Source organism: Miniopterus schreibersii (genome assembly GCF_964146895.1).
Source record: "Miniopterus schreibersii genome assembly, chromosome: 12".
Lineage (NCBI taxonomy): Eukaryota > Metazoa > Chordata > Mammalia > Chiroptera > Miniopteridae > Miniopterus > Miniopterus schreibersii.
Window position 1 is genome coordinate 69,658,912 of NC_138112.1, and position 18,327 is coordinate 69,677,238.

The following is an 18,327-nucleotide window of genomic DNA, read 5'->3' on the forward strand; positions in this document are numbered from 1 at the left end:
CTGGCTCCGAGTTTCCAGCACCTTCTCTTTTCAAGCTGGCTTGGAAGTTCCTGTTCCGACTTTTTGGATTACCCGCAGTGTTTTCACATGTGTTAACAGTCTAAACTTAGTCTATAGAGCCTTCTCCTTTCCAACCATACGGAGCCCTCAGAACCCTTTGTTATAGCTGCTTCCTTTGGTCTCGGGTGTTTGTTCTGCAGAACCTGGTCTCGGCTTTCAGAAGCAGCCCCAGATTGGCATCAGTAATGAGCGTGCTCCTCGTTCCTTCTCGCTTCTCAGATCTCTCCTCTGGGGTCTTTGTGAAGTTCATCTTCCAGGGGTTCCTTACCTATTGGTGATAAACTCTCCTCCGCTGGCTTCAATGTCCTCACCTTGGTATAGGATGGGGTGGCTGGCCTCGCTCACAGGGCCATGGTGAGGGTCAAAGTGGCCCTGCCTTGGCTGTTTCTCTGAGGCCCCAACACCCTAGGAAGACGGAGTTGGCCTCACTGAAGGCCTCCACTCAGGCAGGCTGGGGCCCAGCCAATCCCACAACACCCCTCCCTGACTTGAGGCACCAGGTCCTGCCATCTTGGGTTATTCTCATCAAAATCCCTGAGCCTAGCATTCCAGGGCCTGCACCTTCCAGACTTAACATGTCCAACACATGTACCATGTTACCTGCCCTTCCTCGGACCCCTGGTCGTTCCCTCCTCTGCACCTGCTCTAGGGGACACAGAGAAGCCAATTTCCCTCTGTGCCAATATATGCTCTGTCTTGGTGAGTGGAGAAGAGACAGGAGGGGTTCCCAAAAGTGTGTCAGCTCTGGGTAAAAGAGGGGGCCTCACTGCAGAGGCCTCCTCTCACAAAACTCTCTGTGGCCACAGATGACATACAGGGTTGATAAGATGGACCCTCATTGCCAAAATGCTAAATTATGGGAGCTATTAGGTGACTCGTACCTACGTGAAAGAGGAAGGCACTTGGAGGTTCAGACGTGAGGCAAAGATAGATGAGTCCAAAAGCTCCACCAGTTTCTAGAAGGGGAACAGCTGCAATAGTGGGGTGAGGAGATCCCTGGGAAGAAGACCCCTTTAGAGATTAGAGTTCTGAGGTCTCAGTTCCTCCGCTCACCCCGTGGCCACCTGAGTCCCATGCTATTTTCTGAAGCAGGGTTCCTGGGGGGGGACACACACAGCCATGGACATTGCCAGGAGAGGTCCCTGCACCTGATCTGGGTGCTTTAATACGAAAGAGTAGGGCAGCTCCCACCTCTCTCCAAGAGTTCAGAGCACATGCTGGTGGTCTGTATGTGCCAGAGGGAAGGGACTGATAACAGCCCTGGGGGCGGGGAACCTGTGTTACCTGTGCTGGACCCGTCACAATTGCTGTTGGACCCTTTGGTTGGACAGAGACACTTGCTACTGGATGATGTAACTGGGATGGACGGTTTGGATGCTGCAGCCCAGTCAGTTGCTGACTTGCAGGTTGGACGTGCTTACCGTGACCCCTGCTGGTAGCTTCTAGAAATGTTGCCTGAGTACGGAGCCAGGAACTGATCACACCTCCTCACGCTGCCGAGGTCCCGGCGCCGGAGCCGCAGTGCAGACCACAAGGGGAAGAGTGTGCTTCCCCAAGAATGAACGAGAGCAGGCCCAGCACCGTCTCCACGCCCCACAACCCGGGACGGCCGGCAACAAAGCTGCTGCTACTCGGCGCCTCACTGAACTGGCGAGGGCTATGAACGGAGTGGACATTTAGCACTGTCAGACTACCAGAGCAGGAACTGAAAAAATTGCTGCCACCGCCGGTGGACAGCGTGGGTTTCTAATGCTTTATTCCCGGGTCACCGGGCAAGGCATGCGATGTGCCTCTACAGCTTCCATAGGGACTTCGGCTTCTCTTGCAATGTGTCATTGGACCACGTTCAAACACGTGAGCCACTGTTGGTGTCTTGACTTTCCATGACATTGGTGATACTATGACAGCGATTCCTACCGAGGAAACATTTCACCGGCCTTGCAAGCCCCTCAGACACTGGTGGGTGAGCAGAGATGGTTGGGCCACGCATGGAGACAAAATCCGGGAGCTGCAACCCAACTCGGTTCCTTGGGAGACAAGGAAGCAACTACTGGGATCACTGCTGGCCCGACGCCTCCGACTACAGAGAAAGGCCCCACACCACTTTGGCTTCTCTGTACATTTAAGGCGGCACACTCCACATTTAACAATTTTACAAAGGCCTCTATACTGGGCCACTAGTCAAGAGACCGAGTCTGAGTGGGCCCCTCAACAGGTAGCCTTGAAGGTCAGGAAGCTGCCACTGAGCCAGCCTCCTTCAGGTGCCAGGGACTGTCTCAGCTTTGGAACTTGCATCCCACCAGGACTCACTGGCCTCCAGGGCTTTTGCCTTTATGGACTTTTTCCTGCTGCTGGGAAATGCAAACTCCCACCTATCACCCATACCGCGTGCTGGCCCGATGTCAAAGCCAGCCCCTCAACACTGCCTGAGAGCTTCCCTGGCACGGAGGCCCGACCTACCCACACTCTTGTCTACCACACACTGTCTACCCACACACCTGTCTACCCACACACCTGTCTACCCACACACCTGTCTACCCACACACTGTCTACCCACACACTGTCTACCCACACACCGTCTACCCACACACCTGTCTACCCACACACCTGTCTACCCACACGTCTACCCACACACCTGTCTACCACACACTTGTCTACCACACACCTGTCTACCCACACACCTGTCTACCCACACACCTGTCTACCCACACGTCTACCCACACACCTGTCTACCCACACACCTGTCTACCCACACACCTGTCTACCCACACGTCTACCCACACACCTGTCTACCCACATACCTGTCTACCCACACACGTCTACCCACACACCTGTCTACCCACACACATGTCTACCCACACACATGTCTACCCACACATGGGCAGGTGGTATCGCCCCCAGGAGCGGCCCTTTAACAATGGTGGGAGTTGATGGGAAAATACCCCACTGCCTGGCCCCCCTGGGGCTATCGCTGAAGTAGCTTCCAAAGGTCTCTGTAGAGGAAATCTGTAGTGAACTCAACCTGATATGAAAGAAAGAACATAACAGAAGGATACCCAACAGAAAAGATACACCTGAAAAGCTAAGAGACATGGAAGATAGGAGTAAAGGCGCCAACATCTGAATACTAGGAATTCTACAGAGAAATATAAACATGGAGGGAAAACATATTTGAAGAAATAATGGAGACAAATTTCCTGGAATAGTACAAACACAAAGCACCTTGGATCAAAAAACCCTGAAGAGTGCCAAAAGGAGAGAGAAGGAATCACCACACCTACATACTCATACAGAACTCGAAGAACATCAGAGACAATGCTTACGGGAGAGAAAAACACATCATATACATGGGAACGAGAATCCAACTGACATGATTGTCCAATAGCAACACTGGATGCAAGAAGACAAAGTAGTATTTTGAAAGTATTGAAAGAGCCTTGGTTAGAGCATCGTCCCAATATGCCAAGGTTACAGGTTCGATCCCCGGTTAGGGCATATACAAGAATCAGCCAATGAATGTATAAATAAGTGGAAAAACAAATTGATGTTTCTCTCTAAAATCAATAAAAAATTTTAAAAAACCACAAAGTACTGAAGGAAAAGAATTTAGAATCTATAACTTCATATCCAATCCATACTGTCTTTCAAATATAACAGATGGGTCCCAATTATTACAATGAGTTAAATAAATTAAACATATAAGTTAAAAGACAAATAGTGATTCAATTTTTAAGAATCTAGGTAACACCTAGTGACATCTAAAGCATGGAGGTGTGCACTGACTGGAATAAAAGGATGGAAGATGACTTACCAGGCAAAAATACTAACCAGAAGAGATCCGGGGCAGCTATACTAACATCAGGTGGAAAAAACTAAGACACGAAGCATCTATAGGATGGAAAATGGAGTCACTCTGTAATGAAGGGCTTGATCACAAACAGAGGTGACAGTCCTTAACATGCGTTGCTCTAGATGTATTAAGCAAAAATTGAGACTACAGGAAGAAATCATTAAACCTACTTCAGGGATCCACTGTTGGTGAGCGTCAACAGGTACAGCCACTTTAGAAAACATTTCCCAGCATTGCCTAAGGTTGTGACAGGAATTCCACGCCTAGAAACTGTCCCAAGAGAAACTCCCACATGTACAAAAACACATACAAGAATGTTTACAGCAGCAAAAATGTGGGAAGGACCCGAAGATCCATTGGCGGAGGAGGGAATGGATAACATGTGATACAGACCCACATTGAAATATTGACAGTCAAAAGAACTGCAGCGCCCGGCCGGGTGTGGCTCAGCGGTTGAGCTTTGACCTAGGATCCAGGGGGTTGGGGTTAAATTCCCAGTCAGGGCACATGCCCGGGTTGGGGCTCCATCCCCAGTCGGGGGCATGCAGGAGGCAGCCGATCAATGACTCTCTCATCATTGATGTTTCTCTCTTTCTCCCCCTCTCCCTTCCTCTCTGAAATCAATAAAGACATATTAAAACAAAACAAAACACTGCAGCAACATACAATAGGGAGGCTCACAAAAATGTATGATTAAATATAACCCTCAGCATGTTAACCTTTTCATAAGGTTAAAAATAACATTAAGAAACTCTTAAAAAATATGTGTAGATACAAGAAAAGTATATTAAAAGAAAACAAGGGCATATAAAATTCAAGAAGATGGTTACCTTGGGTAGGAGAACAGAGAATGGAATGGGTGGGGGAAGGGGGAGGCATACGGTTGACTGGGTTAGTGTCAAAGCCCTAGCTTTTGTGGCGGTGGGTCTGAAGGTGTTCACACTACCAAAAACAATCCGCTAAATACTTAAATACAAATGGAAATTAAAAAAAAACACCCCAGACTAAACTATAATTAAAATACTAGTTACTTCACACCAATCGGGATGGATACTATTAAAAGAAAAAATGAACAAAAAATTAACGTGTTGGAGAGGATGTGGAGAGATTGAAAGCCTTGTGCACTGCTGCTGGGAAAGTAAAATGGTGCAGCTGCTATGGCAACAGCATAGCAGTAGCTCCTTTAAAAATTAAACAGAGCCCTGGCCCGTTTGGCTCAGTGGTTAGAGCGTCGGCCTGCGGACTGAAGGGTCCTGGGTTCGATTCCGGCCAAGGGCATGTACCTCAGTTGCAGGCTCCATCCCCGGCCCAGGTCGGGGCGAGTGTGGGAGGCAACCCATCAATGTGTCTTTCTCACATCGATGTTTCTCTCTCTCTCCCTTCTGCTCTCTCTGAAAAGCAATGGAAAAAATACCCTCAGGTGAGCGTTAAAAAAAAAAAAATTAAACACAGAATGACCGTATGGTGCAGCAAATCTACGTCCCAGCTTACACCCAGCGAGGTCGCCAGGGGGCAGCCGTTCCCCGTGTTCAGAGCAGCGCTGCTCACAACAGTTAAAGACGGAAGGAACCCAAGAGTCACTGACGAGTGAGTGGAGGAACCAAATGTGGCAAATTAATACACACAGTGGAATATCATGCAGCCTTCAAAAGGGAAGGAAATTCTGACACGTTACAATACGGACGAAACTTGAGGACTTTATGCTACGTGAAATAAGCCAGAAGCACTGTGTGTGTTGTGTCTACAAAAGGACAAACACTGTATGACTCCTTACCTGAGGCTACCGAGTCAAACTCACAAACAGAAAGAACGGTGGCCGTGAGGGCCCGGGGAGGGGCCCCCGGGGAGTTAATGGGCACAAAAACATTCTGGAGGCTGGCTGCGCTCTAATGTGGACGAACTTAACACCGCCGAACTGCGCATCTAAAAATAATTAAGGTGGTAAATTTTGTGCATTTTACTGCAATTTAAAAAAATGAGATACAAATACATACAGAGCTGCATCAAGGGAAATTTTAGCCTATTCACAGATTACCTGCTCACAAAGGGAAAACAGTACCTTCAGAGGGAAACGATACAGAAACCATCCCTTTAACCCAGTGACCAAAATCAGTGTGACATCTGTACCACATGCCTGGTGAGCTGCAGTCAGCACACATCAGTTCTAGACTGTTTGCTAAAGTTGTTCGACCGGAACCCGAGCGCGCAAGAACAATTACACGAACCCAAATCCAGGCCGTTTTCATAACATAACTGGCCTGCACTTGCCAAGAGTCCATTTCATAAAGAACAAGAAACCAGTAAGGTGTCTTCTGTTCTCAATTAAAAGAGGCTAAAGAGATGTGACCATCAAATGTGTGTTGTGTCTACAAAGAAATAGAATGTGGCAAATGTTACAGTTTTGGTGACCCTGATGAAGGGCAAAGCAGGTACTTACTTTAGAATTCTTTCAGCTTTTCTTTACGTTTGAAAATTCAAGCCTCAAAGCTTGGGGTGGCGGAGGAGGTAAAGCTGAGAACTAATGAGCTAAGCACCCAACCCAAAGGGTTAGAAAACCACGGAATAAACCCAAAGGGAGTATAAGTTCAGGGGAAACAGGGCAAGAGCAGGAATTAAAGAAACACAAGGAGCTAACAAGGAAGAGGAGTGACATCACAAAGCTGGCATGTGGAAGAGACTGACAAACTTCTGCCAGGACTGACAGGATAAAAAGGAGAGGAAGCACAAACGAGTATCAGGTATAAATAAAGGGACACACTTTGGATACAGTCTAGACTATAAACGTAAGGCAATTCTACACACAATTTTGTGCCAATACATTTGAAACCATAAGTAAAATGAGAAAATGTGAAAATATTTTTTCTTGAAAATTCAAGAATGGAAACATGAGCAATCTATTATTAATAAACATCTAGAGTTAAAATCTACCCACCATGCCCAAAATGCCAGGCACAGTTGGTTTTAAGTGTTTTACCAAATGTTTTAGAAATGCAACATTCCAGTCTTATACAAAACCAGACAAAGGCAGCAGAGGAAGCAAAAGCTCAAGCCACCCGTTAGGAACCTGGATGCCCAAATCCCCCCAAATATCAGAAGACCAAATCCAGCAACATACTGAAAAATATATATTCCAGGAATGCAAGGATGTTTTAATGTAAGAAACTCTGTCAAGATATCTCACCACACAGACATGCACACAGGTCACCACATTTACAGTCAGAGAAAACCACGTGGCTGGCTCGGATTGCCAAGAGGGCTCCTTGGCACATATAGAGAGTGGGGCGAGAGAAGGTTTCCAATTGTTTGTATGGAAAATAATACAATTAATAAATAGTAATAATGCAAGAATTAACTCGTGCACTCACAACTGTAAACCTACGTTTGCCAGTGTTACATATGAGTGGCTGGATCACAAGGCAAGAAAGTGAGCCGGGCTGCAGGAGAAAAGCCCTGGTGGAAATGACCTGGCTGGAGAGGTTGGTCCTAAAGGGATAGAGGTGCAGAGTCTGAAGGGCCACAAATCTCAAGCCTGACTTCAGGAGAGGTCAGGACTACCAGGTGACCAATCCTGTCCACAGCATTTGGCAGGGGAAGGGGGCTCTAAGAACACTCAGTTCATTCTTGGAGATCTATTCACAGGTTCGGATTCCACGACTGAGGTGGGACTTAGAGGTGGGATTCAGCTTCAGAGAATGACAAAAGGGAGAAGCATAAGGACTCTACCTCCATCAGGATTCTGAGCTACAATTCCAGGAGCTAAACAGCTAAAAAGAGATGGAGAAGTAGAGATGAAATGGTTTCAGGGGGAAAAAAAGACTATTAGGTAAGTCACAGAATAGCTGAGAGCTGGAAGAAAACGTAAGGCCAAGCTTACAGACACAATGGCAAAAAATCACACAGTGGGCCACAGTCAAAGGAGTACTTAGAGGAAAATGTATAGTCCTAAATATATTAAAAAACAAGATTGAAATGAAATAAATTACATTAGCAAAACATACAACTCAGAAGCTAGAAATGAGAAAATAAACCCAAAGAAACTGGAAAAGGCCAATAAAGCAGACAGACATTTTGCAAAGCTGGTCAAAGAAAATATACAGAAACCAGGACAGGCGCTTGGTGGTTTGATTTACTCACTCCTTGTTCCTTTTTCTGGTGTAAGAACCTCTCTATTCCACAGGAAACACGTCATATGGATCAGGGGTGGCTCATCTTGCCTCCCTGCAACCCCTAACCCCCTACTCAGCCCTGGCCACGGCGACTGCTCAGGAGAGGGCAAGTGACCAAGCAATTGGTCTCCCTTAAAAAACATGAATCCTGATGAACTCTGTCTGTGAGGACTGAGTGGAAGCGGAGCTTCCTGCAGAAAACACTTGTAGGGAGCAGAGACAACCTGAGAAACAAATGAGGAGCGAGCCCTGACGGAATCATGCCAGTCCTGGGTCAGCTCTGTCTAAAGCTCTGCTCACAGAGCTCAGGCCAATGAGTTTGCTTCTGGTAATTCAAATGAAATTTTTGTCATAAGAAAGTCCCAAATGCAAATTACCACACATGACTTTTAACCCCAAAACCTTAAATATACATGAAATAATATACATGAAATTATTCTTAAAAAAAAAGTTACCAAAATTCACTCAAGGACAAAAAACTTAAGTAGATAAAATGCCACAAAAAACACTAAAAGGCAAAGATCCACCCCTAAAAAAAGGCACCAAGCACAGATGTTTTTATAAGTAAATTTTACCAAATAAATTTCTACAAATTCAAACCTGAAAAAGATTAAATGTTTCCAAATCCATTCCACATGCTAGCATAATTCTGCTATCAAAATGGGATAGGAAGATCAGATCATTACAACAAAAAATGAGCCCTGGCTGGTGTGGCTCAGTTGGTTGGGGATCATACTGTGCACTGAAAGGTCACCGGTTAGATTCCTTGTCAGGGCACATACCCAGGTTGCAGGCTTGATCCCTGGTAGGGGGAGTACAGAAGGCAGACAGTCAATTGATGTTTCCCTCAATCCCCCACCTTCCTTCCTCTCTCTAGAAATCAATTAAAGAAAAAAGTGAAATTTGCCCAGAGAAAGATATAAAAATCCCAACTAAACAAACAAATACTATAAAACTAAGCAGGGTTTACATCAGAATGAGAGAATGGTTCCACCTTAGGAAACCTATTAGTGAAAATCAGTACAATAAAACAAAATCTTTTATCTCAATAGATGTAGAAATTTTATCATGATGTTCTGAGTAAAGGAAAAACCCCTCAGTAAGCTAGGATTCCTTCAGCCTAATGAAGGTTACCTACCAGACACCTAAAGCAAGAATCGTATTTCTTGATAAAACATGAGAACCACTCCCGCACTGAGAGGAACAAATAAGGGTGCCATTCAGCAGGATAGTGGAGGTCCTGGCCTCTCTAATTCAAGAAAAGAACTGAGCATAAAGGACCAGATGAATCTGCCTCTAGCAGATTTGACTCTTTAGTGAAGAGAATCATCTGAAGAGCTAATTAGAATTAGAGAAGCCAATGAGATCAATTAGGTGAGCCTACAGAGATGGACAGTTTTCCTAGACATCAGTGACAGTTAGAAACGTAATTTCAGCCCTGGCTGGTCTGGCTCAGTGGTAGAGTATCAACTCCACAGACTGAGAGTCCTGGGTTTGATTCGGGCCAAGAGACACAGCCAATCGATGTGTCTCTCACATGGTTGTTTCTCTCTCTTCCGCTCTCTCTGAAAAGCAATAGAAAAAATATCCTCAGGTAAGGATTAAAAAGAAATGTAATTTCAAAAGACCCACTCATAACAATTCTTAAGATTCCTGAGACTAAACTGAATTGGAAACATCAGAGACCCTACGGAAACAATACTTTACAAAAGGACAAACATAACCTCATTTTTGGATATGGAGACTCAAAAGTGTTGATAGCAATTTCTCTCCCAAACTCTGAGAATTAAATCCACACCAAAGAAAATCTCAGAACTTTTAAACAAAAATTGACAAGTCCATTCTAAAGTTCTTACGTAAGAAAAAGATATGAAATTTCCAAGCAACAGTGGGACAGGGGTAAGGGAGCTGTAACAGTCATGCTATAAAATGTGGTATGTGCACACAGATAAATAGGATTAGAAATTCCAAAGAGATCCATATATATGCAGGAATGTAGTTTATTACTTAAAAAAATTTTTTTTAATTGGTTTTTAGAGAGAGAAAGGGAGAGGGGGAGAGAGAGAAACATTGATTGGGTTGCCTCCCAAACACACCCTAACCAGGAATCAAACTGCAGCCTGGACAGGTGCCCTGACTGGGAATTGAACCAGTGAGCTTTCAGTACACAGGGCGATGCCCAACTGAGCCACATTGGCCACGGTGAATATAGTTTATTTTAAAAGATATTTTAAATCAATAAAGAAAGAATGACCCATTTAAAACATGTGGCCACCGCTTTAGGAATAAAGTTAGCTATCTCCCATAAAAAATAAACTTCAAACAGGTTAAAAATAGATACACACACATATATCTCTACCTCATCTGAAGTTTACTTTTTGTATGTATATATACATTTTAAAATGTGTATATACACATACATGCAAGTATACACATATATGTATACATTTAACACTCTACTAAGCAACATAATAGAAAGTGAGTGAGGGGAGCAGATAAATGAGGAAAGGTTGAATTTCCATTGGATTACAACGGGAAGTAAAAAGACAGGAAGATCTATGAGGACGTTTGTAGGGTTGGTAACGGGAGGTGCGAGTTCTCACCAATAGCCTACCACTTTTTGATGAAGTACAGCTGCGGTGACTAGCAGGGGAGAGGGGAATGGGTACACAAGAAATTTTGAAATACGCCCCAGAGTAGATCTGCTAGGCAGTGCTGAGGGTCGTTCTGAGGATTGTAGTTATAAATTCAAGATTAAAAAAGTGAGCCAGTTGGAGGTTCTAATAGTTACAGGCACAGAGGTGAATGGTTGGGCTGGCTGGGGTTAGGTTTTCATGGCTGAATGCAATGGAAGCAGACGAGAGTGGAGGGTGTGGGCCGTGGAATCCGCGTTGCAGGAGGAAAGTGAAGGCAGGAGAACAATGGTGAGAAGGCGCTGGGGCCGGAGGACAGAGGTAATGAGTTTCTGCAGAGGAGCTGGCTGAGCAGTAAGAGAGAAAACCAGAGGCAGGGACTGCACAGGTATCTGAATTCAAAAGGTGCTGCAATTTCTATTGATATCAGGGGTCCAGGGAGTAGACATGTAGGCAGCAGGCCTGGAATAGAAGACAAGAGCATTAGTGATGGGGATACCAAGGAACTGAAGGGTCACAGTGCTGAACAGTCCCATCCATGGGATATAGAAAACAATGACGAAGCAGAGGTAAAAGACTCTAAGCCAGAAGATAAACTCTTCAATGTCTGAGCAGAGACCAGAAGGTCAATGCCAGCAATGAGGAGGGAGAGTATATAGCCAGAGGTAAAAAAAGATAAATGTGATGATGTGGTTTACAAGAGGGCTGAGGAGTGATAGTGTGAGTTGCCACAAGGGTCCAGCAACCAGGGGAGGTACACAGCAGCAGGGAGATGGGCACTCCTGCAGTCATGGGTGACCAGAAAGGCAGGGAAAAAAGCTTATGAGGCACTATGAAATTCATCCTGAGTGTTTCTTAGAGGCAACTGGGTACTAGGTCCTATGGCTGTGATCCTGAATGCCTGAATCAGTATGGATTGCAAGCAGGCAATAAAATGGGACTGTTTCCAGTTATAAAATACATGCAAGGAGGGACAGCACAGGGCCTGCCACTTACTAAGTGCCCAATGAGAGAGAGAGAACCTAGGAAAGACTCTAGTCATTCCATATTTTCTGCCCATTCAGCCTACCTGCCCATGAGGCCTCTACTAAGAAGCAATTTTTAATTTCACCACAGGTCCCTCCTCCCTCCAGAGAGCCACTCAGACACCAGCACAAGTCATCACCCACCAGGGGTTTAATTCTCCTAGGTCAGTTCAGAGAGGAGTCCTGCCTTGTCCCGATCCAGGGGTGGGGTGGTGGGGTGGGGGGAATGGGAGATCTGCAGAGCACCCTTGGAATGTCCAAGGTCAGAGGAACGAAGGACTAGTCTCTGTGCAAGAGGAGAAGTGGGTCCTCGGGCCTCAGGCTGCCTCCTCCTCTTCGCTCTCCTCCTCGCTCTCGTGATACTGTCTACGGTTGGTGTTAACAAAGAGGTCAGAATCATCTTCAGAGCTGTACTCTTCTCCTGATGACTGTGGCTCAGCTGGGAGTTCTGGCTGAGTCTGTCTTCATGGGGGAAAAGGACAGTTAGCCCACTGCCTTCTGGGAAAGCCAGATCTGCAATCAAGGAGCCCCACAAAGAGGAGGACCCTATGACTAGGCAGTCAGGGCTCAGCAAGTCAGACAGGGGCAGAGTCAGAGCAAACAGCAGTAAAACTTGGCCAAGGAAAACAGGCTAAAGACAAACCCCCAATGCTACCCTCAAAAGTTTACCAGAGTGACTGGTTTTAATAATAATGATTCTACTACCAACAAGCAATGGATCCACATTGCATACCAGATACTAAACTAAGCAATTTTATAAGCAGTAGCTCCTTTAATCCTCACAGGCTCTCATTTTATAGGTGAGGAAATTTAGGCTTAAGAGATTAAGTAACCTGCTTAAAGCACCTCATTTATAAGGGGAAAAGCCAGGATTTTAACCCATACCATTTAACTTCCAATCCATATGCACAACCACATACTTTGGAGCTCTCACCAGGGAGAAGGGAAGGCTCTATTTCCCCATCAAGGCACAAAAGCCTGAACCCCTTTTTTCTGTCTTCCCTACCCTAAGGCTTGAACCTTACCTGTTCCTGTTATGTTTCTCAGCCACTTCAGAGAAGGCCTCAGGCCTATATCAAGGGAAAAAACAGGGTCAGAAAAAACATAAAAATCTCTCAGCATAAAAGCTGTTTTCAGCTGTTCCAGCTTGGGATACCATGATCTTTCCTCCCCCAATTTCACAGCTAGGAAGTCAATCCCCCCAGAAATCAGGCAGCCAGTGGCCAAGGGGACCACCTACCACTGTCCATCCTTCTGCAGAGAGCGCACATGGTCTTTGCAGAGCACAAAGGAGATCTCAGCCTTCACCTTTTCTCCCTCTTCAATAGGGTCGACAATGAGAAAGTCCCCTGTACGTGGATAGGAGAAAAGACACAGTCAGTTCAGCTTTCCATCACAGGAAATGGTTCTATCTCCTAGACAGCTGCCTCTCTCACCTCTCTTGATCCAGATGTTCTTACGGTATTTGGAGGGCATGCTCACCAGGAAGCGCTGCCCCTGGGCTGTCTCCACTTCATGCAGATTGTTCCCTGGGGTCCTGAGTACCTGGTCCAGGAGACCAAGAACCAGTTGGCCTCATCAGCCAGCTCAAAGATCCACTGAGCTGCGCTGTACTATCCTCCCACACCAGGAGCACAAAAGGAGTGCAGGGGTTGGGGGGAGAGCAGCTTGTGCCTAATGCTACTTACCCTCACGATCTGCTGCTGGTCAGAAGGTACCATATGTTCCCCCAGCACCTCCTTCACCACATGCTTCCTCTTGGTGGCCTGAGACATGCTGGGTCCTTTCCCAGGGTGGCGAGGGACGCAGAAGCTGCCAGCCTCTCCTCCTGAGTTTCTTGGATGGCAGGCTCAGAATCCAGGACTGTTTTGAAGATGGGGAGGGACCTTTTACTGAGGAGTGACACAGTATCCTGGTTAAGAACGTGGGCTCTCAAATCTAATTGCTTGGACTGAAATCCTAACTTGACTATTTCTTGTGAATGAAAAAAGAGGTTCTATGGAAAATGACCTCACAGGGTAATCTGATCATAAATTCCTAAATGGGTAGGTCATGGTGAGTGGTCATGCCCCAAGCCTATAACTTTTTTTTTTTTTAAACAAACAAACTTTTATTTATGGATTGATTTTAGAGAGAAAGGAAGGGAGAAAGAGAAAAAAAAAATGTATATTTGATGTTCCACTTAATTGTGCATTCATTAGTTGCCTCTTGTATGTGCCTGACTGGAGATAAAACCGGCAACCTTGGTGTAGCAGGACGACGCTATAACCAACGGAGCTACCGGGCCAGAGCCCAGGTCTAGAACTTCTTTAGTGAAAGGTTTTTATGGCATGACCAACCTCAAGAGAGCATATCATCTCATAACTATCCTGTAACCCACTCCCTGCCTTGCTTTCTCCCACCCTCATGTAATCTTCCTTAGCTCCCTTCTCAATTTCAAATTCATAAAAGGAGCTGCAAAACTGTTAATCTCTGGAATGTTTAAGATCTTGCTCCTTGGTATATGTTGTAAGTTTGGATCAAATAAGCTCATAAAACTTCTCCACAGGTTTGGACATTCCTGCATTGACAACCCTTACTGTTCAATTCTCTAGGCCTCTGAGAAAATAATAGCTAACCAAGAACATCGTTATTAGGATGAGATGATGTAAGCAAAGCACTTAGCACAGTGTATGTCACATAAAAATAACTCACGTTACCATAAATACTGGCATAATCATAAAAACTAAATAAGTCATTCCAGCAATCATGCAGAAAGAAGAGATAAACTAAATTGTTCTCTTCCTCAATATGCTTGTACATCCCAGTGTAGCACAGCAGCACAACACAGATGCTCAATCTCTCAACACACTACAAGCAGAGACCAGTTAGGAGAGCACCGCAATAGTCCGAACCGGGAACAAGTTCATTATGAAGGGCGACGTAAGCCGGGTTGGTCTGGATTGTGACTTGGGTTCTGAGATGACAAGGACTGGCACCACCAAGACTGGTGGTTTCCAAAGGAAAACAATGAAGTGCTACCTCTAGTTGTCGTTCCCTGCCGTCCTCCCCTATTCCGGAGGACAGACGCTCAGAGAGAGAGAGAGAGAGATCCACACCTACCTTCTGGCCCTGTTCTCCCACGGGCGCTGCCAGAACGACCCTGTTCTCCAGGCTGGACGCTGGGAGCGGCTCGTACACGGCTCACTTCGCAGCTGAGCCAATGAAAACACAGAAAAATGAACCTGCCGGCGGTCACGACGGTGGTTTGCTTGGCCTCAGCACTTAAGCACCCCCGACTCCTGCCCTGCTCCTGAAAGCCCGACTCAGGTCGGCCAGAGTCGGACCCTTCCGAAAGTCGTACTTCCGGCACTCTGCCGTAAGCCTCCTGCCACCCTCCTCCCTCCTTGTCCGTCCCTCTAACTCTTCCTACTGGCAAGTGGGCCAAGGCTAGGTTCTTGAGTTCCGGATGCCGTGCAGCGGGAAAATGAAGTTTCTCCACCGAGGCCCCTGCTCCCTGAGACCGGAAATGCTGACCGAGAAGCGAGTCCGTACCAGGCAGGCCGGCTTCCCGGGAATCGACCGAAAAGTAGCGCCTACTAAGGTTGCTGTCGAGGTCCAGAGCGCCTCATCTCTATGGCTCTAAGCGGCTAGAAGTGCCAAAGTTAATTTTGTTAGGCGGCTCTCGAGGCGACCCGGAAGCGGAAGTGGAAGAAAGTTCTAGCGGGTTGAGGTATCGGCGGGAGCAGCCGGGCGGCGGGAGGAGCCGTTACGGGAGCTGGAGCTGCCGGTGAGCGCCAGCCGCGGAGCAGGGCCCGGTCTTGAAAACAGAGGAGGTGCACGGAGGAGGGGAGGAGAGGGGTCGCAAGCGCTGCGGCCTGCCAGAGGATGCGCTCTCGGAGAGGGCTTGGCGGCAGGACGCGGCGCGTGGGTGCGGCGGCGCGTGGATGGGGCGGGGCGCGGCGGCGCGCGTTGGGGGCGGGGCTGGCGGGCGCGGCCGGAGCCCAGGCGTGGATCCGGCAGGGCTGGGAGCAGGTGTGCGCGCTCCGGCCTGCGCCTGGGAGCAGCCTGTAGGCCGGGTGGGGCAGGGGGACCCTTTGTTTGCTTTTCATGCCAGGTAGCCTTTCCAGGCAGTCAGAGTGCCTTCATTTCCCAGCCAAGGTCACAGAGGGTGTGACACCTTCAGGGCGAACCCTGGCTGCTGACTGGGAATTTTCCCACTGCCCCGCGTGAGCCACCTGATATGGCAGGATAGTCTTTCCTCTAGGGCAGAACCAAAAGCCATTTCTCGCAGGGAGTGGAAGCGATTTCTCTCTCCCTAATAGTGGGGAAGATTCGTTTTGAACCTCAGTTTTCTTATCCGTAAAATGAGGGGAATCGAGTATAATGGCTGGTTTCGCTTTCTCTCAATATGAGATTTGGGCCAGTGGGCCTTTGGGAGTTTCCGGGTTTTCAGTCCTAACCTACCTTTTCTTGGGATTCCCAGATTAATTCTGATCAAGATGACAACTTCTCAAAAACACCGAGACTTCGTGGCAGAGCCCATGGGGGAAAAGCCAGTGGGGAGCCTGGCCGGGATTGGTGAAGTCCTGGGCAAGAAGCTGGAAGAAAGGGGCTTTGACAAGGTGTGGGGAGGCTGCATGCAGCTGGGGAGAGCTGGGGGTGAAAGGCTACGGCATTGCTTGGCAGTTTGGGAGTGAGGAAAGTGAGTTTACCTCCTGGGGGTGGACAGTGGTGTATAACCTGAGGAGAGAACCAGAGCCTGCCCTTCCTCCTAGGCTCATGTGCTTTGAATGTCATGTAGGTGGCCTTACTGTTTTTAGCTTCATAGGTCACTGAGCAGCTTGCCCTTTATTTGCCTGTTTTCCAGGCCTACGTGGTCCTTGGTCAGTTTCTGGTGCTAAAGAAGGATGAAGACCTCTTCCGGGAATGGCTAAAGGACACATGTGGCGCCAATGCCAAGCAGTCCCGGGACTGCTTCGGATGCCTTCGAGAATGGTGCGATGCCTTCTTGTGATGCTCTCTGAGGGGCCCCCAATCCCTAACACCAGCCTTGAGTCCCCAGAGTTTGCAGCTGAATGGGGGCTACTCTCTTGTCCTCTACAAAGGAAACGATTGCTGTCTACTCACCTTGATGTCCTCCAGGGTCTTTGGGGGAGTCCTCTCCCCTCACCATTTCAACTTTTTTGGAATTTTCACTCTTGCATGCATCTCCCTTCTCCTTCCCTTGCCAGTTTTAGGTCAGTAATTATTAGCTTTTCTGAATGGATTTCTGGCCCCTTCCCTCACCCCCACTCTCACCTCTGGTCTGTGTTATGCCATTTGGCTTCTCTTTTGGCAGAACAGTCACTGTCCATATAAAACTTTTTAAATCAATAAAGTCAGTGGCCTTCAGGACTGGGCTTTGTGTTTTGAAAAGCAGATGCCCTGGGAGTCACCTCTTTCCCAGGGGCTGATCAGGTCTGCCACATTCCTTATCAGTGCAGATCGAAACTGGCAGCTTCCTCCTCACTCTGGAGGACGGCCACCTTAGTCACCCAAGCCTCAGACAGGTGCCTTGGAGTGTCTCAGTCCCTTGTAATGTGGGGGAGAGTGTGGGTTGATCCCTTCCTGGGATCCAGATGGGCTGTGGTGTTCCAGATGTCCCGTTGAGTCAATAGCTGGGCTAGACAGCACCTGGTGGAAAAGTCAGTGGGAGTCAGAGGTACCAGGAAGAGGGAGACCCAATGTGGGTAAAAGTTCACGCGCTAATCATCATGTCTTCTAGCCTTTGGGAGGAATGGGCTCTTGCCATCTGTCCTGCTGTCTTACGGATGCAGAAAGAGCATGAGTGTCACAGCAGGGAGGGTGTGAGTGAATTGCACTTTTATCTAGTACACTTTCATCCAGTTCTTGGTTGAACACTTAGTGAGCCAGGCCCACAGCTAAGATGTTTGCAAACACTCTTCTTCCACAATAATAAGTAATTGCTTTCTCTTTTATAGGTGAGGTAGCCAAGGGACCAGAGAGACTAAGTAATATGCTCATGGACTTCCTGATAGGAAGTACCTGGACTATCCCTCGACACCTTGGAAGTCCACGTACCTGAGAGCCCTGTGTTCCTTGGTAGTGTTACGCAGGCTCTCTGAGCCTCAGTTTCCTCACTTGGAAAATGAGGTTGTTGTAATAATCATACGAAACACTAGCTGTGTAGCACCCAGCCCTGGTTTTTAGTCCTTCAGTAGAGCAAGAGGAACTACTTGCCTACAGAATTTTTCTCAGAGTGTTACTGTCAGGTTCTTGAGTCTCAATGTCATAGAAATGAGCACTGAACTCAGTACAAGATAGAGTTTATTGAAAGGAGCTTGTGCACAAGGGAGTTGATCAGAAAAGAGCAGTGGAGCGCCCCCAGGAGTTCTTGTGGACGACTAATATAGGGGCCTTGGGGTAGGGTTAGGGCTTGGGAATGAGGATGAGGCCAGTTGTCCCAAGATTGTCACCTGGCAGCAGCTGATTCCAAGGTAGTCAAAAGATGTTTTCTATGGTCAGTGGGCCACTCAAAGGGCCTGTCAGATAATGCTTATGCAGACATTCTAGTTACCATTTAATTGACAAAACTATTTTGCAGAATACGA

General features: G+C 47.2%; 2 protein-coding genes across 9 annotated transcripts; one reads left to right on the forward strand and one right to left on the reverse strand.

Annotated features, from left to right (window-relative positions):
- Positions 1 to 8,636: 8,636 nt before the first annotated feature.
- Positions 8,637 to 15,654, reverse strand: EIF1AD (eukaryotic translation initiation factor 1A domain containing). 6 transcript variants are annotated; one of them, XR_013999988.1, is made up of 7 exons: positions 14,837 to 15,130; positions 13,423 to 13,597; positions 13,171 to 13,279; positions 12,975 to 13,083; positions 12,760 to 12,804; positions 11,879 to 12,196; positions 8,637 to 11,171 (listed from the first exon to the last, which is right to left on the reverse strand). XR_013999988.1 is itself a non-coding variant. In XM_081153385.1 (7 exons), exons 3-7 carry the CDS (start codon positions 13,507 to 13,509, stop codon positions 12,052 to 12,054), a joined length of 495 nt encoding a protein of 164 aa, XP_081009511.1. In that variant the 5' UTR covers positions 13,510 to 13,597; positions 14,837 to 14,928; positions 15,269 to 15,654; the 3' UTR covers positions 11,863 to 12,051. The 6 variants fall into 6 exon arrangements, 4 of the variants coding, with proteins under 4 accessions (XP_081009511.1, XP_081009512.1, XP_081009509.1 ...); XR_013999989.1 differs by having other exon boundaries at positions 10,430 to 11,171; positions 13,423 to 13,626; positions 14,837 to 15,089; XM_081153385.1 differs by lacking the exon at positions 8,637 to 11,171 and adding an exon at positions 15,269 to 15,654 and having other exon boundaries at positions 11,863 to 12,196; positions 14,837 to 14,928.
- Positions 15,421 to 17,107, forward strand: BANF1 (barrier to autointegration nuclear assembly factor 1). 3 transcript variants are annotated; one of them, XM_081153387.1, is made up of 3 exons: positions 15,421 to 15,503; positions 16,200 to 16,338; positions 16,584 to 17,107. In XM_081153387.1, exons 2-3 carry the CDS (start codon positions 16,216 to 16,218, stop codon positions 16,728 to 16,730), a joined length of 270 nt encoding a protein of 89 aa, XP_081009513.1. In that variant the 5' UTR covers positions 15,421 to 15,503; positions 16,200 to 16,215; the 3' UTR covers positions 16,731 to 17,107. The 3 variants fall into 3 exon arrangements, with proteins under 3 accessions (XP_081009513.1, XP_081009514.1, XP_081009515.1); XM_081153388.1 differs by having other exon boundaries at positions 15,462 to 15,549; XM_081153389.1 differs by having other exon boundaries at positions 15,472 to 15,644.
- The last annotated feature ends 1,220 nt before the right edge of the window (positions 17,108 to 18,327 follow it).